The following is a 26,599-nucleotide window of genomic DNA, read 5'->3' on the forward strand; positions in this document are numbered from 1 at the left end:
TTCCAGTATTCTTGCCTGGAGAATCCCCATTGACAGAGGAACCTTACAGGCTACAGTCCACAGGAGTCACAAAAAGTTGGACATGACTGAAGCGACTGAGCACAGCACAGCACTACAAAAGAAGGTGATTCCCAGGTGGCATTAGTGGTAAAGAACCTGCCTGCCAATGCAAAAGACTTAAGAGACTTGAGTTAGATCCCTGGGTGGGGAAGATCCCCTGGAGGAGGGCATGGCAGCTCTCTCCAGTATTCTTGCCTGAAGAATCCCCATTGACAGAGGAGTCTGGTGGGGCCACAGTCCATAGGGTTGCAAACAGTTGGACATGATTGAAGCAATTTAACAGGCATGCACACACTACAAAAACGGAACTATGTAAAATAAATTACCTAAGCTTGCGTGTTACCAATATAGAAAACTAATAAATCAAAATTAAAGTAGAAGAATGAATAGAATAGAAATAAGACCTGAAATAAATGAAAAAGAAAACAGATCAAAAATGGAGACAATTACACCTCAGTTATTTTGTGAAAAGAGTGTGAAAATGAGTAACCTTTAGAAATACTAATAAAAGGAGAAAGAAAGCAAAAGAGAGAGAACAAATCACTTATGACAGGAATGAGAGACAATACTGAATATTTTACAGGCATTAAAAGGATAATAAAGGGACATTTTGTTGATTTTGATCTTCATTTAATAAAGGAAATGATTAACTTAAAACTGTTTAAAAATTAGCAAATTGTTAAACGTTAATAAAGGCAGATTAATACCTTTAAGTTGACAACTTAGATGAAACAGTAAAAAATCCTTAGAAACAAAAATGACCCAAACTGGCAAATGAGAAAATCAAAAATCTGAATAACGTAATTTATAAGATGATCATGCATCTGGAAGCTTAAAATCCCGGTGCTATTGTCACACCAATAAAAGTCCAAGATATGGTCAAGCAAAACAAAACAAAATAAAACAAAAATCAGCAGTAAAACATCAACACAGCTAAAAAAATGGAAACAGAATGAAATACACAAAGAAGATACATTGTGTTGGCCAAAAAGTCTGCTTGGGTTTTTCTGTAACATCTATTAGAAAAATCTGAATGAATTTTTCGCCAACTCAATAGGAATAGTCTCCAAGTACAGCAACTTTGGAAGTCAGTTTTGGCAGTTTCTTGTGAAATTAAATATACAATTCAGCAATTTTCTCCGTGGAATTCATGTAAATGACTTGAAATGTATGCCAGCACAGAAATCTTCATGCAAATGTTTGTAACAGTTTTATTCATAATTGTCCAAACTTTGAAGCTACTAGCATGTCTACAATAAGTGAATGCTAATAAACTATGGCACCTCCACACAGTAGAATATTATACCAAGATGAAAAGAAATGAGTCACTTACACATGGAAGTTTATGGCAGCTTTATTCACATTTGTCAAAATTTGGAAGCAACTGAGGTGTCCTTTCATAGGTGAATAGGTAAATGGTGATACATCCAGGCAATGGAATATTATTCAATGATAAAAATGAAGCAATTTCACAAGCCACAAGAGCTTGGAAGAATCTTAATTGCGTATTAGTAGATGAAAAAAGCCAACTTGAAAAATTTATGTATGATTCCAAGTATATGATATTGTGGAAAAGGCAAATCGATGGAGACATTAAAAATGTCAGCATTTTCCAGGGGATAGGGAGTAGGAAGGGTGCTTTCCAGGTGGCACAATGAGGGAGATACAGGAGATGTGGGTTCCATCTATGAGTCAGGAAGATGCCTTGGAGTAGGAAATGACAACCCACTCCCGTATTCATATCTGGAAAATCCCATGGACATAGGAGTCTGGTGGGCTACAGTCCATGGGCTTACAAAGAGTTGGGCACAATTGAGTGACTGAATACACACACACACACACACACACACACACACACACACACACACACACACAGTGAATATCAGAGCACAGAGGATTTTTAGGATAGTGAAATTATTCTTGTGTGTCATAAAGGTGGACACATGTCATCATATGTCGTCAAAACCCACAGAACTCCAAGAAGGAAACTTAACATAAACTACAGACTTTGGATGACAATGATGTTTCTATGTAAAGTGAAAGTCACTCAGTTGTGTCCGACTGTTTGCAATCCCATGGACTAGACAGTCCATGGAATTCTCCAGGCCAGAATACTGGAGTAGGTAGCCTTTCCCTTCTTCAGGGAATCTTCCCAACCCAGGTCTCCAGCATTGCAGGTGGATTCTTTACAAGCTGAGCCACAAGGGAAGCCCATTTCTATATAGGTTCATGATCATAACAAATGTACCCTCTGGTACAGGATGCTGATATTGGGAGAAGTTGTGTTTCTGTGTGGAATGGTCAAAGATTATATGGGAACCCCAAATTTCCCCTTAATTTTGGGGGAATCTACAACTGCTTAAAAATGATGTATTAATAAACAAACATACAGGCAAAGAAACATTGACACACCATTTCTTACCCACTATTAATACAATGCCTAAAACCAAAGTGGCCAATCACATCCATTTTCTGCAAGGATGAAGAGCAAGTGGAACACTTATACATTGCTCAGAGGAGCACACAATTACACAATTACAGCTTCAAATCTGCTAAAATGACTAAAGGACTTCCCTGATGGCTCAGTGGGAAAAGAACCCACTGGGAGTGCAGGAGACACAAGACACACAGGTTCAATTCCTGGGTCAGGAAGATACCCTGAAGGAGGGCATGGCAACCCACTCCAGTATTTTTGCCTGGAGAATCCAATGGCGAGAGGAGTCTGGTGGGCTACAGTCCACGGAACTGCAAAGAGTCAGACATGACTAAAGCAACTGAGCACAATTGCAGAATGACCAAAATAAATTAAAAAAAAAATAAAAGACTGACAATTCAAAATCTTGAGAGGCTGCCAAGCACCTGGAATTCTCATGCATTCTGGAAGAATGTACATAAAGTGTTCTAACCCAACTATGGATAACTGACACAGTTCCTTATAAACACACACACACACATACACACACACACACAGACACACACACACACACACACACACACACACACACCCCTACTCTATTACCCAGTCATAGTCTGACATTTGCTAAAGATACATGAAAATGAAGCATTTTATAAGAATTTTCAAACAATATTTTTATACTGTCCGCAAAATATACATATCTCAATGTCAACAGGTAATAGGTAAACAAACTGTGCAGTTCATGTAGGAATTGTAGTTGGCCGTAGAAAGTAGCAAACTTCTAATATAAGTAATATGTTTAATTCTAAAAACGTTAAATCCAGACACTTTACAAAGAATATGCACTATACTGATTGGATTTATATGAAATTCAATAACAGATAGAGCTGATATTTGGTGAAATAAATCAGTAAGTGTTTTTTGTACATGAAAAGATGTTAAACATCACTAATTATTAGAGAAATGTAAAAGAAAACTACAGTGACATATAACCTCACATCAGTCAGAATGAGCACCATCAAAAAGTCTACAGTAACAAATGCTGGAGAAGGTGTGGAGAAAAGGGAACCCACCTACACTGTTAGTGGGTTGGTGTAGGCACTGCGGAAAACATAAATGGAGATAGCTTGTGGGAACCTGCTATTTAGCATAGGAGCTCAGCTTAGTGCTCAGTGGTGAGCTAGATGGGTGTAATGTCAAGGGAGGGAGATCCAAGAGGGAAGGGATACATGTACACTTGAATCACTTTTTTGCACAGTAGAAACTAACACAATATCATGAAGCAACTATACCCCAATAAACGTTTAAAAACTAAAAACAGAGTTTCCATGTGATCCAGTGATTCCACTCCTGGGCATATATCTGGAAAAAACTCTAATTTGAAAAGAAACATGTATCCCCAAGTTTTGTTGTTGTTGTTTAGTTGCTAAGTCATATCAAACTCTTTTGAAATCCTGTGGACTGTAGCCCACCAGGCTCCTCTGCTCATGGGATTTCCTGGGCAAGAATACTGGAGTAGATTGTAATTTCCTTCTCCGTGGGATATTCTTGACTCAGAGAATGAATCTCATCTCCTGCTTGGCAGGCAGATTCTTTACAACAGAACCACCTGGGAAGCCCAACCCCAATCTTTAGAGCAGCACTATATACAATAGCTAGGACATAGAAACAATCCCTGTGTTCATCAACAGATAAATAAAGAAGGTGTGGAACACAATGGAATATTACTCCACCATAAAAATGAACCAAACTTGCAGTGACATGGATGGACTAGAGATTATTATACCAAGTAAATTAAAGTAAGTCAGACAGAGAAAGATATGATATAACTTTTATGTGAAATCTCAAAAAAATAATACAAATGATTCTATATACAAAACAGAAACAAACTCACAGATATAAAAAGCAAACTTATGGCTACCAAAAGGGAGAGAGTCATTGAGAGGGGAGTACAGGGTTAACAGATACAGAATACTCTGTATAAAATGAGTGAACAGGAAGAATTTACTGTTTAGTTCAGGGAAATATATTGAATATCTTATAACCCATAATGGGAAATGATCTGGAAAAAAAGAGTGGTTTCCTTTGGAGGAGAAGGAATTGACTGGACCTTTATTTGATAAGACCTTCATCTTGTTTTGACAGATGATTACTTGGTAACAAAGCTCATTTAACAGAAGGCTGTATATCTAGGTATCTAACTGTATGCTGGGGCTTCCCAGGTGGCTCAGTAGTAAAGAATTCGTTTGCTAATGCAGAAAAAATCGGTTTGACCCTTGGGTCAGGAAGATCACCCGGAGAAGCAAATGGCAACGCATTCCAGTATTCTTGTACGGGGAATCTCATGAACAGAGGAGCTTGATGGGCTACAGTCCATGGGGTCACGAAAGAGCTAGACACAACTTAGCAAATAAACAACAACAAGATGGTATGTTAATTATATTTAAAATTAAAAAAAAGTTTTGGCAGTGGCAATGTAATGGCCAAGAATGCTCTCTTTTGGCAAAAAATAGATCAGGTTTCAGTTCCAGATTCTACTGTAGATTGCTGGATCTGCCACAGTTAATTACCATCTGAAGCCTCAATTTCTTGATGTGTAAAATGGGGCCAAACACTTGTGGATTTTGTGAGAAATATGCAATGTGTAGAAAGCTTGTAGGATGGTATTTGGTCAAATAATAGCAATTCAATAAACAGCAGCTACATTATTTTTATGAACCCCTTGCAATTATTCTTTCAAATGCCTGTACTTCTGACATACCCTGTTCTTTTTTTCTTTTAGTGTTCCATCTATCTGGAGAACATGAATGAATTTGCTACAGCTATGGATTTTTTTTCTTGTTTTTTTTTTTTCTTTTCATTGCTACTGCCAGAATCACAACCCTACCCCCACACTGCAAACAGAAGTGAGTACTCAGTTATTTGCATTGACTATAATTAACATGAGTTTTAAACAGTGAAAACTACTTTATTGCACTAAAAATAGCATATTCATATCCCTCTGTATCTGTAAGATATGATGTCAGATTTTTCTCTGGACATAGCACCATGTCAAGTACATACTAAATCCTTAATAAAAGACATTTCGTAAATAAATAATTTTAGACTTTATGAAAATCATAACATTATTTTACTGACATCCATACTTACACCAAGTCTAAAGCTATCACAGAATGAAAGATGGGCACTTCTAGTGCTAATCTTACACTTTCATCCACTAGCTCCTTACTGAACACTCAGAACAGGCTGGGAATACATGAGTGAACAAAAAAGACTCCAATCTGCAAGGAGATACTATGCTTGCTGTGATCCAGACAATAAAGAAATGTACAGAAACTTCTTTCATCTGGCCAGTAATTTCCCACTCCTATTTGTGTCTCCTCATTTCTCCTACCCCAATCTTTTCCATTACTTTTGTTACCCTTCTGTTTTATACTTAGAAAACACTGAAAGTTCTTTCTGATTAGGAAGCAGACAGACACCTACATTCCATTAATGTTTTGTGGATATGTCTTTTCTTTCTGATGCACCTTCAATTTTTAAGCTGTTTCATGAGAAGAAAGGACTGGAATTTGACAATACTTGGGTCAGAGGTATGGAGATGGGAGAGCATACACACAAAAGGGTGGTGGGAACTTCAGGAAGCTAGAAGATTCCACAAGGAGAAGAGGGGGGCTTTGGAGACCCATTTAAGGCTTGTAGTTCACATCCATTAGACTGAGGACATTATTGGGAATGCTTCTATGAAAACAGTCAACCCTCAAAAGGGTCAATATTTCACTTAATTCTTCAGGTGTGACTGATACTGGAAGTAGGAAATTTTGGGGTAGCTAGGTTGTCAAGTGGTCTGGGTCTGAGATTAGTGAGTCTAAAATAAGCATATTATTTTCCAGGGAAGAAAAAACCCAATTTACTTATCATTACTTGACCCACTAGAATCACTGGGTACTCACGCCTTAATTTTTCTCAGGTAGTTCAGTAACATTACCAAGGAGTTGCAAAGGTGCTACTTTATTTTCTACTATAATGGCATCTACATCCCCCCACATAATTCCTGATAATTTTTTAAGCTTCCATATCGGCCCCAAGTATAAAGTGGGGGTAAAGGATTTTGACATAAAGGATTTGGTGGGAGTTGACATTGTGTGGCCAGTGCTATTCATTAAGCCCCAGCCTCTGTGAGAACAATTGGGCCCTGTTGGCAATCATTTACTCTGTGGGATGACCCACAGCATGATGGACCAAAGGTTAAATCCACCATAATCCTGAAAAACAAATGGTTAGTGGGAGAACTTAATCTCTGATGAATTTATATATCAGAATTAGAGGAAGAAGAAGTGTGCTTCAGTGAGGGTAGAAGTGTCACTGGCTGAAAAATAAACTAAAAAGCCATCCACAGGCAGCAACTGGTATGTGACAAGGTTGGTAGGGAAACATGAGGGTGACAGTTGAGAGATAGCCCCAGTGATGTAGTCAGTTCTTAACCTCATCAAACTGATAACTATTTTATGGACTATTATCAACCCATGAGAGGGACCCAAAACCATGATATATGGTGTGTCCATTCTTCAGAAGCATCTTTCTGTGATTATGGAGGCATGACCCATCATCAGGCACCGGGAAAGAACTACTGTTTCAGAAGATGCTCCTGGGGGATAGAAATTCTGATTTTTCATCCATTCAACTGCCAGAAAAACTACTTAAACCTCACTGTCAAATTATCATTTCTTTATTTAAGGCAGTAATAAACTTGGGCATGTGTTTATGCTTTCACTGGGATTCATAAATTACTACATTTGAGGACTACTAGCTAACAGTACTGCAGGAGGAGTGGGGTTTAGCCTTCATCATTCTCATCTGCCCCCTTGTGGTATCTTTCACACTTTTTTTGTTTGTCACTCCAGACTCTTGCTGAAAATAGCCTCTGCTAAACTAAACATCCTTGATATTTAATATTTTGTATATTTCCAGGAAACTGTCCAAAAGGGGGTGACTGTCATTTCCTTTCAGCATGAAATAGTATAGTGTTACTCAATGCATTTGATGCCTTCTACTTTCTCTGTTAATGCATTGCTTGTTTAATTTTTAAGCTAAATTTCCACACACACACACATAAAATTCTGTGTGTTGCTGTTTATCTGTTTTCCCTATATATGAACTGTGGGTCTATTCATTCCCCTATTTTATTATTTTCTAGTGCATTTTTTTGGCTGTCATTGTTACAATTTCTTTCTTGCTCTTCAACTGAAAAATAACCAGCAGGAAACCTACCTTGTTCTTTCATTCCAGTTACTCCACAGGAATTTTCCCCATACTAAAAATGCTATCTCTCATGGATGTTTGGAACATCTCAACTTCCAGGATCTCTTTCCTTATCTCTGTATTCTTGGCTGTCCTTTTTCCACCTGTATCTGAAAATGCCTGCAAGCTCCAAGACCTACCTCAGTAATTTCACTCTAAATCTCACTCTTCTTCTGCACCACAATCCCTGCAGCAGCTCTATTTCCATGAAGAGTATCTGGATCCCAATACAGTTTTCTTCTGAATCCCAAGCTTTTATACAGAAGTGTCTGCAGGCTATCCTCTTTGGCATGTCCACAGCACTGTAAATGGCTGTGTCCCACCCAATTCTCATCAATTTCTCTTTCTTAGGAGCCTCCAGTGTGTCCCTGTGAGAATCACCTACCCTAGCAATTTATCCACTTTCCCGGGACTTCTCTTCTTTCACATTTACATTAAAATATAATAGCTGTCTACCGTGAGTCTTGAGATATATATGCATGCGTGTGTGTGTGTGTGTGTGTGTGTGTGTGTATTTTCTTTTCTTCCCTCTGGCTCCCGTTTTGCTGTATCTGAGCTCAGACCACACCATCTTCCCCCTCATGGATACCTTCCATGTTCCCAGTGGTCTGTTCCCAACTCTATACTGCAGTACAGGGATTTCTAAAACATAAATCTGTCCCTGTCACTCCCCTGTGAAAACTCACCCATGGGGAATCTGACCAGGCTGCATTTGGGGACTGGGCAGAGTGAGGAGGGATCTTGTGTCAGCTAGGGTTTCTGGTAGACGCCCCTCTGCGCTATCCACTTGTGGTGGTCGGGGGCGGGGAAGGGGCGGGATTGAGCCCCCTTCCCCCCTCCTCCTTACTGCGGAAAGCTGCAGAGCTAAGGGCACTCACTTCCTATTCACCAGTCAGCAGGGAGGACTCCTCTCAGCAGCCACGTAGGCATTCTCTTCTCTCTGGAGGAAAAGGCCCAGCAGCTGTCGGAGGAAAAGGCTCACCAGCTGTCAGAGCAAAAGGACATGTCGCAGCTAAGTAAGAATCTGGGAGATCCGAGTCCCCCGGAGGAGGCCCCTAAGCCCGCGGTCTATAGCCGCCCTACGGTTCTGATGCGGGCACCGCCCGCCTCCTCGCGGGCCCCTCCAGTCCCTTGGGACCCACCTCCGATTGATTTGCAGGCTTCACTGGCCACTTGGCAGGCACCGCAGCCTGCTTGGGAGGCTCCGCAGGGCCAGCCGCCTGCCCCTGTGGCGCCCATGTCCCAGCCTCCATCCCTAGGGGGCCCGATGGTCCAGGCTCCCCCTCTGGGGGGCCCGATGGGCAAGCCCCCGACTCCGGGAGTCTTGATGATCCATCCTCCCCCTCCGGGAGCCCCGCTGGCCCAGCCTCCGACTCCGGGGGTCCTGATGATGCATCCTTCGGCTCCCGGAGCCCCCATGGCACATCCTCCCCCTCCGGGGACCCCGATGGCACATCCTCCTCCTCCTGGGACCCCAATGGCCCATCCTCCTCCTCCTGGGACCCCGATGGTGCACCCTCCTCCTCCGGGGACTCCGATGGCGCACCCTCCTCCTCCGGGGACCCCGATGGCGCATCCTCCTCCTCCGCCGGCGACCCCAATGGCCCATCCTCCCCCTCCGGGGACCCCGATGGCGCAGCCTCCAGCTCCGGGAGTCCTGATTCCCCAGCCTCTGACTCCAGGAGTCCTGATGGTTCAGCCTCCTGCTCCGGGAGCTCCGATAGCCCAGCCTCCGCCTCCGGCACCCCTGATGTCCCAGCCTCCTCCTCTAGGAGCCCCGATGGCCAAGCCTCCAGGTCCTGGAGTCCTGATGATCCATCCTGCAGGCTCGAGACCTCCGATCACCCAGCCTCCAGCGACAGGAGCCGCGATAGTTCAGCCGCCGGCGCCGGCCCCACCTGCGCAGCCTATGGCTTCCTGGGCCCCACAGGCTCAGCCTCTGATCCTGCAGATCCAGTCACAGGTTATCAGGGCTCCTCCGCCGGTTCCCCAGGGCCCACAGGCCCCTTCGGCGCAGCTGGCCACTCCCCCGGGCTGGCAGGCCACCTCGTCGGGATGGCAGGCCCCACCACAAGGCTGGCCGGCCACACCCCTGGGCTGGTCGACCACACAGGTCACCTGGCCTGGTCCAACGATCACTTGGCAGGCACCTCTACCTGTGCGCCCTGGGCCACCACCCATCCGCCCTGGCCCACCGCCCATCCGCCCGGGCCCACCACCCATTCGCCAGGCCCCACCCCCAATACGCCAGGCACCGCCACTGATCCGCCAGGCACCGCCACCCATTCGCCCTGCCCCACAGGTCCTGGCCACCCCACCGCCTCTCTGGCAGGCCCTGCCGCCCCCGCCACCGCTGCGGCAGGCCCCGCAAACTCGACTGCCTACCCCGCAGTTGAGGGCGGCCCCGCCAATTCGGGCGGCCCCCCAGGTGCCAACAGCTCCTCCAGCACCGCAGATGCCGACCGCACCTCCTGCTGTCCCGCAGGCGCCCCCGACCGTGATGCCGGCCCCTCTACCGGTCCCACTGTCGGCCCCTCAGGCTGTGCACTGCCCACCCATCATTTGGCAGGCCCCGAAAGGCCAACCTCCAGTGCCGCAGGAGATGCCAACGTCCATGGAGTTCCAGGAAGTGCAGCAAGCCCAGGCCAGCCTGGCCTGGCAGGCTCCGAAGGCCCCGGGGCAATTCTGGCAGTCCCTGCCCACCCAGGAGGCCCAGAGGCAGGGCCCACCACTGGTTCAGCTGGAGCAGCCCTTTCAGGGGGCCCCCGCCTCCCAAAAGGCTCTGCAAATACAGCTACCCACCCAGCAGGCCCAGCTCTCGGGCTCGCAGGCAGAGCTGCCATCCATGCAACTCCAGCCCTCCTGGCAGGGCCCTCCTGCAGCCCTGCAGGCCCAGCCTGGAGCCCCCTTAGCAGGGGCAAATTTTCCCATGGGCTCTGCTAAATCATTGATGACTCCATCAGGAGAATCTAGGGCTTCTTCTATAGACCGAAGGACCTCTTCCAAAGATCGTAGGACCTCTTCAAAGGAACGCAAGGCTCCTCTAAAGGACCGGATGATCTTCGGTGGCACTTTCTGTGCCCCCAGGGCAATGCCAACTGCTGGAGCACACCTGCCAACTCCCTGGAGAAACCTGCCTGCCACATCTGACACCTTTAACGCCACCCCAAGGGTCTTTCCATCTACCTCCCAGTTCCAGCCTGCCTCTTCTAATGCCTTCAAGGGCCCATCTGCCACTTCAGAGGCCCCAAAGTCACTGCCATTTACTCTGCAGGATCCATTTGCCTGCATTGAGGCCCTGCCTGCAATCCCATGGGTTCCACAGCCCAATGTGAATTCCTCAAAGGCGTCCAAGGCAGGACCCAGTATTCTGATGGCGACAGCAGCTGCCCCCCAGGTGATGGCCATCACTCAAGAGGCCTCAAAGACCTCCGCTGAGCCGCCACGTCGCTCAGGCAAGGCCACCCGGAAGAAGAAGCATCTGAATACAGAAGAGGGGGATAGCAGTGGCAAGATGCTGAACATGTGTCACTGGCAGGCTCCCAGGCACTGGGAAAGTCCAGACTTGAATGACTGGGAGGTGCAAACCCCCATCCAGTTCTTGTGTGACTGGGAGGGCCCAAGCACCTCCCGAATCCTGAGTGGCTGGGAGGGCCTGAGTACCTCCCAGATCCTAAGTGGCTGGGAGGGGCCCAGCACTTCTTGGGCCCTGAGTGCCTGGGAGGGTCCGAGCACCTCAAGGGCCCTAGGTCTCTGGGAAAGCCCAGTTAGCCCTCCATCCTTGATCATCTCTGAGCTCCCTACTCTTGCTCAGGGATTTGGTGCCACCCAATATGATCCAAAGCTGGAGACTCAACCACTGTCTCCCTTGGATGAGCGAGCAAATGCACTGGTGCAGTTCCTCTTGGTTAAGGACCAAGCCAAGGTGCCCATTAAGCGTTCAGAGATGGTGAAATTCATCATTCGTGAATATAAAGATGAGTGCTTAGAAATCATCAGCCGTGCCAGCCACAAGCTAGAGTGTGTTTTTGGTTATCAGTTGAAGGAAATTGATCCCAAAAACCACTCTTATATTCTCATCAACAAGGGTCGGAAGGGTGACACAGGTGCATCCTATTTGGACAGGCCCAAGTTAGGCCTCCTGATGGTGGTTCTGAGCCTCATCTTTATGAAAGGCAATTGTGTCAGGGAGGACCTGATCTTTACTTTTCTGTGCAAATTAGGGCTGAATATCCGGGAGACACATGGTCTCTTCGGAAATACAAAGAAGCTCATCACCGAAGTGTTTGTAAGGGAGAAGTACCTGGAGTACAGGCGGATCCCCTTTACTGAGCCAGAAGAGCATGAGTTCCTCTGGGGCCCCCGAGCATTCCTTGAAACCAGCAAGATGATTGTCCTGAAGTTTCTGGCCAGGTTGTATAAGAAAGATCCACGGTGCTGGCCATACCAGTACTATGAAGCACTGGCAGAGTGTGAGTCTGAAGATCTGGATGAGGATGAGTCTGGCCCCGATGATAAAACCGACGACCCCACCAGCAGCCCCCCTCCCCATTAATGTTGTTTAGCAGATATCTCATCGTTCCTTTGGGTCCCCGGCCTAAGGCCACTGACAGGGTGGGGTGGGGGGGACGTTTTGTTTCTAGTGTTTCTGTTCAAGTTCTGTGTGTGTAAGTTTGGATTTCAATTTGCTTTTGTATCTGCCAAAGCTTTGTACATTTTCATGTGGTGTTGATTTCAACTGGCTATTGTTCTATTTGGTATTTTGGCATCTGTATTTTTAACTGAGATCTGTGATTCTCTGTCTTGTGTTATATTTGTTATGTTTTGGTATCAGAGTTGTGCTGGCTTTGTGAAATGAATTGAGAAGCTATCCATCTCATTCTGGTACAGATTATGTAGCATCAAAATAGGCTGTTCTTTGAACGTTAAAATGACTCATCAGTAAAAGCTGTCTGCAGAAAAGTAAATATCTATATCTATATATAAATATAATTTCAGCATAATATGGAAGTGTTTGTCTTTATTCTAATTTTTATTCTAGGTACTGGGAGCCAAGTTGTACCATACTTTCCAAATACAGCTGAACATCAAGACAACTTCCAGTAATAGTAGATACCACGGTGACAGAACTATTTTTCAAAACAGTGCTACATGCATTATAATTATGCAGTAATTGCAGTGGCAGTGGGAATGTAAGATTCAAGCAAGAGTAAAACTTCACACATCAATGAGGGTGAATCAAGAGGAGGTTTTTAATCCTCTTGATTCCTCACAATAGTCTTTCAAGTAGGCATTATTCCCATTTTGTAGGTGAGTGTCTAAGGCTCAAGAAGATCAATTAAGTGGGACGTATCAGTGCCAAGACAATAAGGTTGTAATTTGAAGCAGAAAATTTTCTTAAGTTTATGTGGGAAGCCAGGACCATCTATCTGCCTGCAAATCAAAGTACCAGGTTTGTTAGCCATGGGGAGAACAAAGGGGTCTCGGTCAGTTCTGGTGGGTGGCTGGTGTCCAGCAGCTAAAGGAACTGTGAGTTTAATCAACACATTGACATGGGGATTGAAACATGCTCCCTGCAAAATATAACAGGGAAAAGGAAATACCAGGCTTCATTGAACTGAGATCAAGAAGGTCTCAGTGGGTCAAGGGGAAGATGAGGGATAACACTGGGGTCTAATGGAAGTTTCTTGGAGGAAGCATCAGTCATAACATACAAGGGAAGTCAGTTAGCAGCTGGCTGATGTACTAAATAACCTGTAGTCAGTCCTTGGGTGCAGGATCTGGTGTGGGAGGGAGGGGACCAAAGAGTTTTGGAAGAAGATATTCATGAGCACCTGACCCTGCTGGAGTGTGCAAAAGGACGTTCCTGAAGGTACCACTATCTTCTCAGGGATGGAGACCATCAGCGTTGCTCCATCTCTATTGTTCTGGAAGGATCCAGGGCCCCCAAATCCCGCCCCCCCTTCTCTTGGTGGATGAAGCGCCGCAGTGGGGTACACGGCAAAAGTGGTATTCATCTGCCACCTAGCGACCTGTTATGGTTCTGTCGCTCCTGCAATGGCTCAGCCCCAACCAAGGTCAAGAATCTCACACCCCAAATACCTGGGTTTAGACTGGAACTTGCTTCATAACCCTTGCCCATAATTTTACCTGCATTTGGGCTCAAATGACTCTTCTTTTCTTTTATGTCATAGGGCAAGGTGAAACCTCCTCTTCAGGTCCAATTCAGTCTCATTTGAAAAGCTGAAATTCTAGAAGAGGAGATGAACTCATAAGTCCATTCCCTGCCCCCAGCACTGAGCTGTATTTTCTGGGATGACAGCCCCCACCCCAGGACCGTCCTGGCTACAGGGGATCTTTGGCACATTATCCACGTGGCTAGGTTTTCCAGAGATTCGGAAAGAGATTCCTGTAAACTCCTTGGGTCAGAGAGTACTGGGCTTCTGTGCCAATCTTCAGTTATTTACATGACCACAGCACTGTTGAATATAACAGCACTGTTGCAGCTGAGACCTGTCCCCCAAAGAGGCTTTGCTAAGCCTCAAAATTGGCACATGGGTGTAGGCTTTTTTATTTCTTTATAGCTTGTTTATTATTTTTATAGCTTTCTCCAAATCATCCACTCATGGGTGACTTGAGCAACTTCATCTCATTTATCCTATCACCTGATATTAAGCAAATGATCTCATTTAAGCAATGCCAAGGACTTAAGAAAGAACTGAATAGAAATAAAATGTAATGAGATATAAGTGGCAATAACATTACAGTTTTTTTTAAGTACATGCAAAATAAGTTAGCAAAATATTCAACTGAAATGTTTAAGAAAGAACAGTTGACATTATAAAATCAGAGGGAAGAAAACAAAATCCAGGAAAATGGGAAGCTACAGGGTAGGATGCAATGAGAGAAAATTCAAAATTATTTCAAAGTTCCAAAATGTAGATAAATTTAGTAGGAAGATTTTTAGTATGAAGATTTTTATTACAAAATGAAGAAAAACTAAAACTTCTGTAAACTAAATGGGCAAAAGCTATCAGGTGACAAACACAAAAAGAAACACAAATGGAAAAGGACATTGGAAATGTTTCACCTCACTAATAGATAAGTACATTACCCATTATAAGTATTAGGCTAGTATTCCACCTTTCATTTATTAAAGTGGCATAGAATAAAATGAACACTCATAGAATATCCAGCAAAAATAGAGTTATTATAAAACTGGTACCCTTATAAACTGGTGATAAAAGTTTAAATTATTGCAAATTACCCTGAAATAAATTCAGTCAACTGCATCTCCAAGAGATTTAAAAATAGTAACACTAGCTAGAAATTCCTAGTATGGGAATGTTTTGAATGGAAATAACTTGCATGGGGCAAAAGCTTTTCCACAAAGAGAGCTGCTTAGGGAAGTGGAGGAGACTGATGATATGCACACACAGTTCATACAAGCCTACTAGCATCAAGGTGGTCCTGCTGCCAAATGCATCCTCAGAAAACCACTTGCAATTTGCTCCAGCACAAAATTACGTGCAGCAGAACAGAGACATAACAGTCTTTGCCTGAAAAATTTGAAAGTGGGTGCTAACAGGCTTCCATGAAAGCCATGGAATGGTATCAACCTTTTAGATTAAGCTGTAGACTCCTTGAGAAGAGAAATTTAAAGTGTTTTGCAAAGTGGGACTTCCCTGATGCACAGTGGATAGGAATCTGCCTGCCAGAGCAGGGAACATGGGTTTTATCCCTGTTCCAGGAAGATCCCAAATGCCGTGGAGCAACTAAGCCTGAGTGCTGCAACTGCTGAGCCTATGCCTTAGAGCTTGCAAGCTGAAACTTCTGAGCCAGACTGCATGCCACAACTACTGAAGTCCATGCCTAGAGCCGGTACTCTGCAACAAGAAAAGTCACTGCAATGAGAAGCCCGTGCACCATGAAGAAGAGTAGCCCCCTTCTTGCTGCAACTAGAGAAAGCCTGCACAAAGCAGCAAAGACCCAGTGCAGCCAAAAAATATAATAAATAAATAAATATGAACGTTTCCCAGAGGGATCGTATCAAGTGCATTGCTGTACAGGATGTTAAGTTGTAAGCAAGGTAATAACTTAGGATGTTGACTTAGAAATGATCAGAAATTCAGAATACTATTACTGCAAGTCGTTCCTCATGAGAGCCATAGAGACAAAGACCAATTTCCTGTCAAAGCAGTACATAAAGCAACATTGTCAGCATCCACAATGTGCAGTATCATCTCATCTAAAGGACAGAGGCTCATCCCCGACATGTCTGTGTCTAACCAGAGCCTAACATGAGTGCAGCTCCCCAACGTTTGGTCACTGGGCTGTTGCCTTTGATATGGCTCCTACCTTCAATATCACCTCTCACACAAACTGCTGTGTTGGCTGCACGGAGCACAGTGTTTCACTCTGTGTAAAGCCCGTGATGGCTTTTAGTTTATCTTAGAGTTAGACGCTGCTCATTTTCCTCATCCTGAGTGTCAAAGGGCATAAGGTTAGAGGTGGGTTAGCCTAAATTGGATTTACAAATGAGGCCAGGGGTCCCTCTACTGGAGAGTTGGAGGAACTCCTAGGATTCTATAGGGAACATCCAGGAGTGACAAAAAGGATGAGTCTTAGAGAGAATTCCTACTGTATAGCACAGGGAACTCTGTTCAGTACTCTCTAACAACCTGAATAGGAAAATAATTTGAAAAATGATAGATACATGTATATGTATAACTGAATCATTTTGCTATACAGCTTAATGGCAGAAAGCAAAGAGGAACTAAAGAGTCTCTTGATGATGGTGAAAGAGGAGAGTGAAAAAGCTCACTTAAAACTGAACACTCAAAAACTAGGATCATGGCGTCTGTGCCCATGGCAAATAGATGAGGAAAAAATGGCAACAATGACCTGATGTAAAGAGCCAACTCATTGGAAAAGACCCTGATACTGGGAAAGACTGAGGGCAGGAGAAGGAACTGACAGAGGATGAGATGGTTGGATAGCATTATAGACTCAATGGACATGAGTTTCTCCTCAAAGACTCGGACATGATTTAGCAGCTACTGAACAACAGCAATACACCTGAAACTAACACAACATTGTTAATCAACTATATGCCAATACAAAATAACAATTTTAAAAGAGAGACACTGTCATTTAGATTACAGATTACCTGTTTTCTTTTATCCCCAACCCCCAAAGTCCTGTGAGCACAAGAAAGGCAGGCAGGAGGGCAGGTCTGGCTCCTCTGAAGAGACTCTCTGGGAAAGAAAACCTAGCAATCCATTGTGGTTTGCTCTGTAAAGATGGGTCGCTAGGCTTCCTTTCCTGCAGGGTCACCGAGCAAAGTAGGAGAAAACTGAGAATGAAGGAGTCTCCCCATATGGGCAATGTCTTTCTAAAATACTTAGGAATATATCTACCTAAAGAAACAAAAGACTTATATATAGAAAACTATAAAACACTGATGAAAGAAATCAAAGAGGACACAAACAGATGGAGAAATATACCGTGTTCATGGATTGGAAGAATTAATATAGTGAAAATGAGTATTCTACCCAAAGCAATCTACAGATTCAATGCAATCCCTATCAAGCTACCAATGGTATTTTTCACAGAACTAGAACAAATCATCTCACAATTTGTATGGAAATATAAGAAACCTCGAATAGCCAAAGCAATCTTGAGGAAGAAGAATGGAACTGGAGGAATCAACCTGCCTGACTTCAGACTCTACTACAAAGCCACAGTCATCAAGACAGTATGGTACTGGCACAAAGATAGAAATATAGATCAATGGAACAAAATAGAAAGCCCAGAGATAAACCCACGCACATATGGACACCTTATCTTCGACAAAGGAGGCAAGAATATACAATGGAGAAAAGACAACCTCTTTAACAAGTGGTGCTGGGAAAACTGGTCAACCACTTGTAAAAGAATGAAACTAGAACACTTCCTAACACCGTACACAAAAATAAACTCAAAATGGATTAAAGATCTAAACGTAAGACCAGAAACAATAAAACTCCTAGAGGAAAACATAAATTGTTCAAAGAATCTTGCTGTGAACCCCATGGAGAGATTTATAACACTGCTATCCCACTGGGTCAATCCCCTAATCCTTTTAGATTCTGAAACTTACACTGGATCCTTTCTGTTTTAAAGACTCAATGTATTAAATCTTACATATGAAAATGGATAGTAATGAAGTAAGAGTCAAATGGGCAAAATGGGGAAGAAGAGTTAAGTTCAGATATTTAAGTTCATGACAGACATTGGTCTCAAAAAGGCAGTCTTTAATGATATGTAAGTTTTCAGGTTAATAATGATGATTCTCTCCTTCTGGCAGTCTTTTTCCTGTACTGTAAAATATAACTAAACGTCTGCTTAAACAAACAGAAAAGATTAATGGTAACGTTTAAGTAAGGAGAAAATTTGCTATTATTTTACTTCAAATCTTGACTTTTTTTTTCTTTTTTTTTTATATTTGTCTCCTGCTCTAGGACTTGAAATGACTTCCATTCACTTTGGCTGTGCTATCCAGTAGACTCACAAGTCACATGAGTGGCTGATAAGCACTAGAAATGTAGCGAGACTAGGAACTAAATTTAGCATCTGACTCTAGATGAAATGTAGGTGTAAAATGCACACTGAATGTCAAATACTTAGTATGAAAAATAATATATCACACTAACAATGATACACAGAGATCACAAGTTGAAATGGAAATATATGGAATATACTGGGTTCAGTTCAGTTCAGTTCAGTCGCTCAGTCGTGTCCGACTCTTTGCGACCTCATGAATCGCAGCACGCCAGGCCTCCCTGTCCATCACCAACTCCCAGAGTTTACCCAAACCCATGTCCATCGAGTCGGTGATGCCATCCAACCATCTCATCCTCTGTCGTCCCCTTCTCCTCCTGCCCCCAATCCTTCCCAGCATTAGGGTCTTTTCCAATGACTCAAATCTTCACATGAGGTGGCCAAAGTATTGGAGTTTCAGCTTCAACATCAGTCCTTCCAATGAACACTCAGGACTGATCTCCTTTAGGATGGATTGATTGGATCTCCTTGCAGTCCAAGGGAAATATATTATTTAAAATTAATTTTACCCATTTATTTTGCTTTCTAAATATGGCTATAAGAGCATTTAAAATACAATATGTGATTTGCATTAAAGCTCTGTTATATGGTGGGGAAAAAAAGAGACAAAGCCTATATGGGGAGACTCCTTCATTCTCAGTTTTCTCCTATTTAACTCGGTGGCACTGCAGGAGTCCTCCTGGGGTCTCAGAGAGATGCCTTCTCAGTGCAAATGACTTCACTCTGCAAGCTGTCAATCAATCTCCCAGATAGACTGGCTTTCTCTGCCCTCACTTCTTCAGAGTAACTTCAACTTGAGTGTCTTAGAGGGTTATCAAAGGGATTCAGGTTGTCCCATCAACCAACAATAATCACAGAAGCATTTTCTATACCTGTAGCCTTCCTGTGTGCTCTCTAGTGATGCAGACTCTTCCCTGAAACAGAGCTAGCTGGGGTCACAAAGCTGTGGGATTTGAGTTCTGACTTTCTTGACTTCTTCAAGGTTTCCTTAAAAAACATTTTGTTTAGATTTTTTTTTAATTTTTTGCTTTATTCAAATTTTTAAATAAATTTAAATCTAAATTTAAATTAGCGATACAAAGGGACTATTTCATGTAAAGATGGGCACAGTAAAGGACAGAAATGGTATGGACCTAAGAGAAGCTGAAGATATTAAGAAAAGGTGGCAAGAATACACAGAAGAACTAAGCAAAAAACATCTTAATGAGCCAGGTAACCACAATGATGTAATCACACATCTAGAGCCAGATATCCTGGAGTGTGAAGTCGAGTGGGCCTTAGGAGGCATCTCTACAAACAATTCTAGTGAAGGTGATGGAATTCCAGTTGAGCTATTTCAAATAATAAAATATGATGGTGTTAAAGTGCTGCACTCAATATGCCAGCAAATTTGGAAAACTCAGTTATGGCCACAGGAATGGAAAAGGTCAGTTTTCATTCCAATCCTTCTTTGGGTCAATGCCAAAGAAAGTTCAGACTATCACAGAATTGCACTCACCTCACACTAGCAAAGCAATGCTAGCAAAGCAATGCTCAAAACTCTCCAAGGCAGGCTTCAGCAGTACGTGAACTGTGGAATTCCAGATGTTCAAGCTGGCTTTAGAAAAGGAAGAGGAACCAGAGATCCACTTGTTGACATCATTGGATCATCAAAAAAGCATAAGACTTCCAGAAAAACATCTATTTCTGCTTTATTTACTAGGCCAAAGCCTTTGACTATGTGGATCACAACAAACTGTGGAAAATTCTTCAAGAGATGGGAATACCAGACCACCTGACCTGCCTCCTGAGAAATCTGTATGCAGATCAAGAAGCAACAGTTAGAACTGGACATGGAACAACAGACTGGTTCCAAGTCAGGAAAGGAGTACGTTAAGGCTGTATATCGCGACCCTCCTTATTTAACTTCTATACAGAGTACATCATGTGAAATGCCAGGCTGGATAAAGCACAAACTGGAATCAAGGCTGCAGGGAGATATATCAATAACCTCAGATATGCAGACAACACCACCCTATGGCAGCAAACAAAGAACTAAAGAGCCTCTTGATGAAAATGAAAGAGGTGAGTAAAAAAGTTGGCTTAAAACTCAATATTCAGTAAACTAAGATCATGGCATTCAGTCCCATCACTTCATGGGAAATAGATGGGGAAACAAAGGAAACATTGAGAGATTTTGTTTTCTTGGGCTCCAAAATCACTGCAGATTGTGACTGCAGCCATGAAATTAAAAGACACTTGCTCCTTGGAGGCAAAGCTATGGCAAACCTAGAAAGCATATTAAAAAGCAGAGACATTACTTTGCTAACAAAGGTCTGTCTAGTCAATGCTATGGCTTTTCCAGTAGTCATGTGTGGATGCGAGAGTTGGAATATAAAGAAAGCTGTGCACTGAAGAATTGATGCTTTTGAACTGCGGTGTTGGAGAAGACTCCTGAGAGTTTCTTGGACTGCAAGGAGATCAAACCAGTTGATCCTAGTGGAAATCAGCCCTGAATATTCATTGGAAGGACAGATACTGAGGCTGAAACTTCAAAACTTTGGCCTCTTGATGTGAAGAGTTGACTCATTGAAAAAGACCCTGATGCTGGGAAAGACTGAAGGCAGGAGGAGAAAGGGACAACAGAGGATGAGATGGTTGGATGCCATCACTGATTTGATGGACATGAGTTTGAGCAAGCACCAGGAGTTGGTAATGGACAAGGAAGCCTTGCGTGCTGCAGTCCATGGGGTCACAAAGAGTCAGACACGACTGAGTGACTGAACTGAACTGATTTTTCATTTTTTGCTTTATTTAAATTTTTACAGTGTTTTGTTGGCTTCTGCCACACAACAATGTGAATCAGCCATAATGATACATTTAACTCCTCTTTCTTGAGCTTCCTTTCCTCCCTCCTCCCCACCCCCATCCCTCTGGGTCATCATGGAGTGCCAGACTGGGCTCCTTGTGTTATACAGCAACTTCTTGCCAGCTATTTATTTTACACATGGTAGTATATACATGTTGATGCTACTTTTTCCGTTTGTCTCACTTTCTCCCTCCCTGACTATGTCCATTCTCCACACCAGCATCTCCATTCCTTCCCTGAAAATAGGTTCATCAATACCGTTTTTCTAGATTCCATACATATATGCATTAGTATCTGATATTTGTTTTTCTCTTTTTGACTTACTTCACTCTGTATAATAGGCTCTAGGCTCATCCACCTTACTAGAACTGGCTCAAATTTGTTCTTTTTATAGTTAAGTAATACTCCATTGTATATATGTCCCACAGTTTCTTTATCTATTCATCTGCTGATAGACATCTAGGTCACTTCCATGCCTTGGCTGTTGTAAATAGTGCTGCAAGTGGCAAAGATTTTACCGGACATCCTCCTGCATCTTTCATCTGATTCCCTCCCCATGTTTACATTGTATATAGCAATAGTACAGTTTAAAAGATACTGACAGAAGTACTATGTACACGTGAAGTTCAATAAAATTGTATCACAAAAATGTGGACTCTGTAAATATCATCTCAATCAACATCTAGAATTATTTCACCACCACGAAGATTTCTCTCATGCTGTCTCATTATAGTCATGTGTACTCCTTCTCCCTGGCAATCACTAAACCCTGGAAATCAATGTTCTGTCCTTCATCACTTTAATTTTCTCAGTTTGAGAATGATATATAAATGGAATCATGCCCTTGAGTGCCATTTTTCCACTCACTATAATACCCTTGACATTTATCCAAGTTGCTGTGCATATCAATATGGAGTTCATTCCTTTTCAGTGCTGCCAAATCATTTACCTATGAAGGACATTTTGGTTGTTTCAAACTTTGATGTCCTATAAATCTGCTATGGACATTCCTGTGCAAACTATTGTATGCACGTAAACATTCATTTACCAGAGATAAAAATGTCAGGGTATAGTTGCTGGGTTGGCAATTGAATATTGCAAATGACTAGTTAGTTTATAAGTGAAGCTACTACCAAAATGCTTTCCAGAGTGATTGTAACATTTTACATTCCCATCAGCTGTGCATGAGGGATTCAGTTACTTCATCTCCTCACCAACAGTTGGTATAAACACTTTAAAAATGTAGCCGTTCTAGTAGATGTGAAAGGAAGAGAAGCGAACGGCAAAGGAGAAAAGGAAAGATATACCCATTTGAATTCAGAATTCCAAAGAATAGCAAGGATAGATAAGAAAGCCTTCCTCAGTGATTAGTGCAAAGAAAGAGAGGAAAAAAATAGAATAGGAAAGACTAGAGATCTCTTCAAGAAAATTAGAGATATCAAGGGAACATTTCATGCAAAGATGGGCTCAATAAACAACAGAAATGGTATGGAACTAACAGAAGCAGAAGATGTTAAGAAGAGGTGGCAAAATATACAGAAGAATTATACAAAAAAGGTCTTCACGACCCAGATAATCACCATGGTGTGATAATGCACCTAGAGCCAGACATCCTGGAATGTGCAGTCAAGTGGGACTTAGGAAGGAAGCATCACTACAAACAATGAGAGTGGAGGTGATGAAATTCCAGTTGAGCTATTTCAAATCCTCAAAGATGACTGTGTTAAAGTGCTGTACTCATTATGCCAGCAAATTTGGAAAACCCAGCATGGCCACAGGAATGGAAAAGGTGTTTTCATTCCAATCCCAAAGAAAGTCAATGCCAAAGAATATTCAAGCTACCACACAACTGCACTCACCTCATACACTAGCAAAGTAATGCTCAAAATTCTCCAAGGCAGGCTTCAACAATACGTGAATGGTGACCTTCCAGTTGTTCAAGCTGGATTTAGAACAGGCAAAGGATCCAGAGATCAAATTGCCAACATCCACTGGATCATCAAGAAAGCAAGAGAGTTCCAGAAAATCATCTACATCTTCTTATTGACTATGCTAAAGTCTTTGACTATGTGGATTACAACAAACTGTGGGAAATTCTTCAAGAGATGGGAACACCAGACCACCTTATCTGCCTCCTAAGAAATCTGTATGCAGGTCAAGAAGCAACAGCTAGAACCGGACATGGTTCCAAATTGTGAAAGGAGTAAGTCAAGACTGTATATTGTCACCTGTTTATTTAACTTCTATGCAGAGCTCATCATGCAAAATGCTGGGCTGGATGAAGCACAAGCTGGAATCAAGATTGCCGGGAGAAATATCAATAACCTCAGATATGCAGATGACACCACCTTATGGCAGGATGAGAGGAACTAAAGAGCCTCTTGATGAAAGTGAAAGTAGAGAGTGAAAAAGTTAGCTTAAAATTCAACATTCAAAAAACTAAGACCATGGCATCTGGTCCCATCACTTCATGACAAATAGGTGGGGAAACAATGGAAACCATAGGATATCTTATTTTTTGAGGCTCCAAAATCACTGCAGATGGTACATCCATGTAATTAAAAGATGCTTGCTCCTTGGAAGAAAAGCTATGACAAACCTAGACAGCATACTATGAAGCAGATAAATTACTTTACCAACAAAGGTCTGTCTAGTCAAAGCTATGATTTCTCCAGTAGTCATGTATGAATGAGAGTGTTGGACTATAAAGAAAGCTGAGCACCATAGAATTGGTGCTTTTGAACTGTGGTGTTGTAGAAGACTCTTGAGAGTCCCTTGGACTGAAAGGAGATCCAGCCAGTCAATCCTAAGGAAAATCAGTCCTGAATATTCATTGGAACGACTGATGCTTAAGCTGAAACTCCAATATTTTGGCCACCTGATGCGAAGAACAGATTCATTTGAAAAGACCCTGATGCTGGGAGAAATAGAAGGCAGGAGAAGGGGACGACAGAGGATGAGACAGTTGGATGGCATCACGGTCTCTATGGACATACATTTGAGCAAACTTCAGTAGATGCTGATGGACAGGGAAGCCTGGTGTGCTGTAGTCCAAGGGGTTGCAAAGAATTGCACACAGCTGAGAGACTCAACTGAACCAAGAAGTCTAACAAGTCTAACATTAGAACTTCTTAGTGACTACTTGCAAGCATCCTGAACATTTAGCAAAATCAGGACCCATGTAGTTTGTTTATATGTTTATTATTCCATATTCCTTACATACAATGATTATATAAATGTATAATCATATGATTTCTCCAGATTCAGTTCATTAAATGACTCATGCAATATATCCACTCTCCCATTTCTACTATAATTGCTTTATGTAATTCCTTAACATTTTTGCCTGGATCATTTCTCCTATGTAGTGTCTCTGCTTCTCTTCTTGAGTCATTCTCTGAAGTAGTCCAAATTATCTTTTAGAAACATATATATCATAATATGATCATGACTTTTCCTTGCTTAAAATCTCCCAATGATGTTCCATCACAGTTTCCATGGAATTGAACCCTTCACCATCTCCCACAGAGTTCTACATAATCTGTCTCCACCTACCCCATCAGTCTCAGCCCCCACTCCTCTCCTCTTCAGGCACTAGACACCAGATAGACTAGTTTCTGTTTCTGAAACAGTGGCTCCCTGCCTTTGGTTTCTGTGTGTTGTCCCCTCTACCTAGAATGATTGATTCCCAGATACTCACATGGATTGCTTTTCTCTGAAACCAGGCATGATTTCAGATCAAATACCAGGTCCTCACAGGTATCCCTTTTGGTTTACTCAGATAAATTATAACTAGGCTCAATCTAGAGACTTGGTTGTATTATACTGTGTTATATTAGGTGATGTCATCCCTTGTCATGTTATGTGATATCACATTATTCTTTTTGTCCTTTTTGGCCTTGCTATGCATTATTTGGGATCTTAGCTCCTTTATCACGGATGAAACTTGTCCCTGCTTCACTGGGTGCATGGAGTCCTAACCATCGGACTGCCAGAGAAGTCTTGATATCACATTATTCTTGATAATGTAAATGTCAGTATGGGTTAAAAAGAGTGGAGATTGAGAAGCTCTGCTCCCTGTAATTACTCAGGAACTAGGCACTTGCTCACTTAATGACCCTATGTTTCACTTGGTTCTTAGAATCTATTTCATTCACTTGTCAGAAGAAGTAAGAGCAAGGAGGATTCTGTCAGAGGGTTTCATAGACCAGATACTGTAGTGGAATGTTATATTTCTGCCTAAATCCAATCAGTTGGATTTCAATCATATGGCATCAACTCACTATGGCTATGGATGGGAAATGTAGACCATCTGTGAGTCCCAGGGAAAGATGGACTGGATGAAAACACAGTATTTTATCTGCCAAGGTGGTCATTTTGTTCATTGAATATTCACATCACTATTTCCTAAGTTGTTGAGCAAACTCCTTTCCTAAAGGGAGACAACCCAAAATTCATCTATGTATCAAATACAGTTCAAAATTTGAAATTTCTGGATGACACTGAAGTCCTGATGTGGTTTTTCATAGTCAAGGGCTTGGATAAGTTATTTTCTCTTGACATCAAATAGTCAACCAGAGAAAGGGAAAGGCTGGCCATAATAAAAAAACCCATTTGGAAAAGCAAAGGAGACCCAGGGTGTATAGCAATTATGGGTGCTACTGACACAAGTGATGCCTATAAGGTGGGGGGAAGTAATATTCTGAAAAGACATAGATGTGGGATGAAATCCTCATTCTTATTTTGTTAGGTAAAAGGAATAAAGATGGAAGGCCTGGTAATACATTTCTTTACATTTGAATGTTGAGCAGAGAAAAGACATATGTCTTGATTCTATGTTGAAGTCTTGCCCAAGTACTTCACAAGTTTCACCCCACACCTTCACATTTGTACCTAGAAGTTCAGGCCACTGGCAGGCGTGAGGGACTTTCTCTGAAGGAGAAACCAAAACTCTGACTTCAAAGAACAAAACTCAAAGTCTGAAAAGAAAGTAAAAAGACATATGCAGTTGTGTGTTTGTAGAGCTAATTTTTCAGTTCTTGATAGATCAAAGAAGAATTAAGGGATGGAAAGAGTGTGTAAATACAAGATACGTAGAAATGGGTTATATGTGACCTTGAGAAGTGAGTGAAAGATGAGGTTGATGCTTCAATAAAAAGGAATGTTTATGTTTATAACAGAGATCCTTTTGCAGCTTATGTCCCAAATCAATGCTGGGATTTCATGTATCTCCTGGGACCCTCTCTAGAGAGATGTCAGTCTTTAAGCCATTGAGTATGTAGCCTGAGATAATGCTTGTAGGTACTTTGCTGTTTGTGTCCAAAGATCCTAGAAACTTGTAATTCTAGGACAGAGGGTCGGTTGTTTGGAAC

The 26,599-nt window shown here is 42.5% G+C and overlaps 1 protein-coding gene across 1 annotated transcript; it reads left to right on the forward strand.

Moving 5' to 3' along the window:
- The first annotated feature begins 5,311 nt into the window (after nt 1-5,311).
- On the forward strand, nt 5,312-12,332 carry MAGEL2 (MAGE family member L2). The gene has a single exon (XM_081550878.1). The coding sequence runs from the start codon at nt 8,781-8,783 to the stop codon at nt 12,330-12,332; it is 3,552 nt and encodes a 1,183-aa protein (XP_081407004.1). The 5' UTR covers nt 5,312-8,780.
- Nucleotides 12,333-26,599: the final 14,267 nt, after the last annotated feature.

The sequence above is a fragment of the Giraffa tippelskirchi genome, chromosome 12, assembly GCF_054371585.1.
Source record: "Giraffa tippelskirchi isolate mGirTip1 chromosome 12, T2T-mGirTip1v1.2.pri, whole genome shotgun sequence".
Taxonomy (NCBI): Eukaryota; Metazoa; Chordata; class Mammalia; order Artiodactyla; family Giraffidae; genus Giraffa; species Giraffa tippelskirchi.

What these genes read in the sequence shown, in the direction of transcription:
- MAGEL2 (XM_081550878.1), top strand. Translation starts at nt 8,781, where the DNA reads ATGTCGCAGCTAAGTAAGAATCTGGGAGATCCGAGTCCCCCGGAGGAG.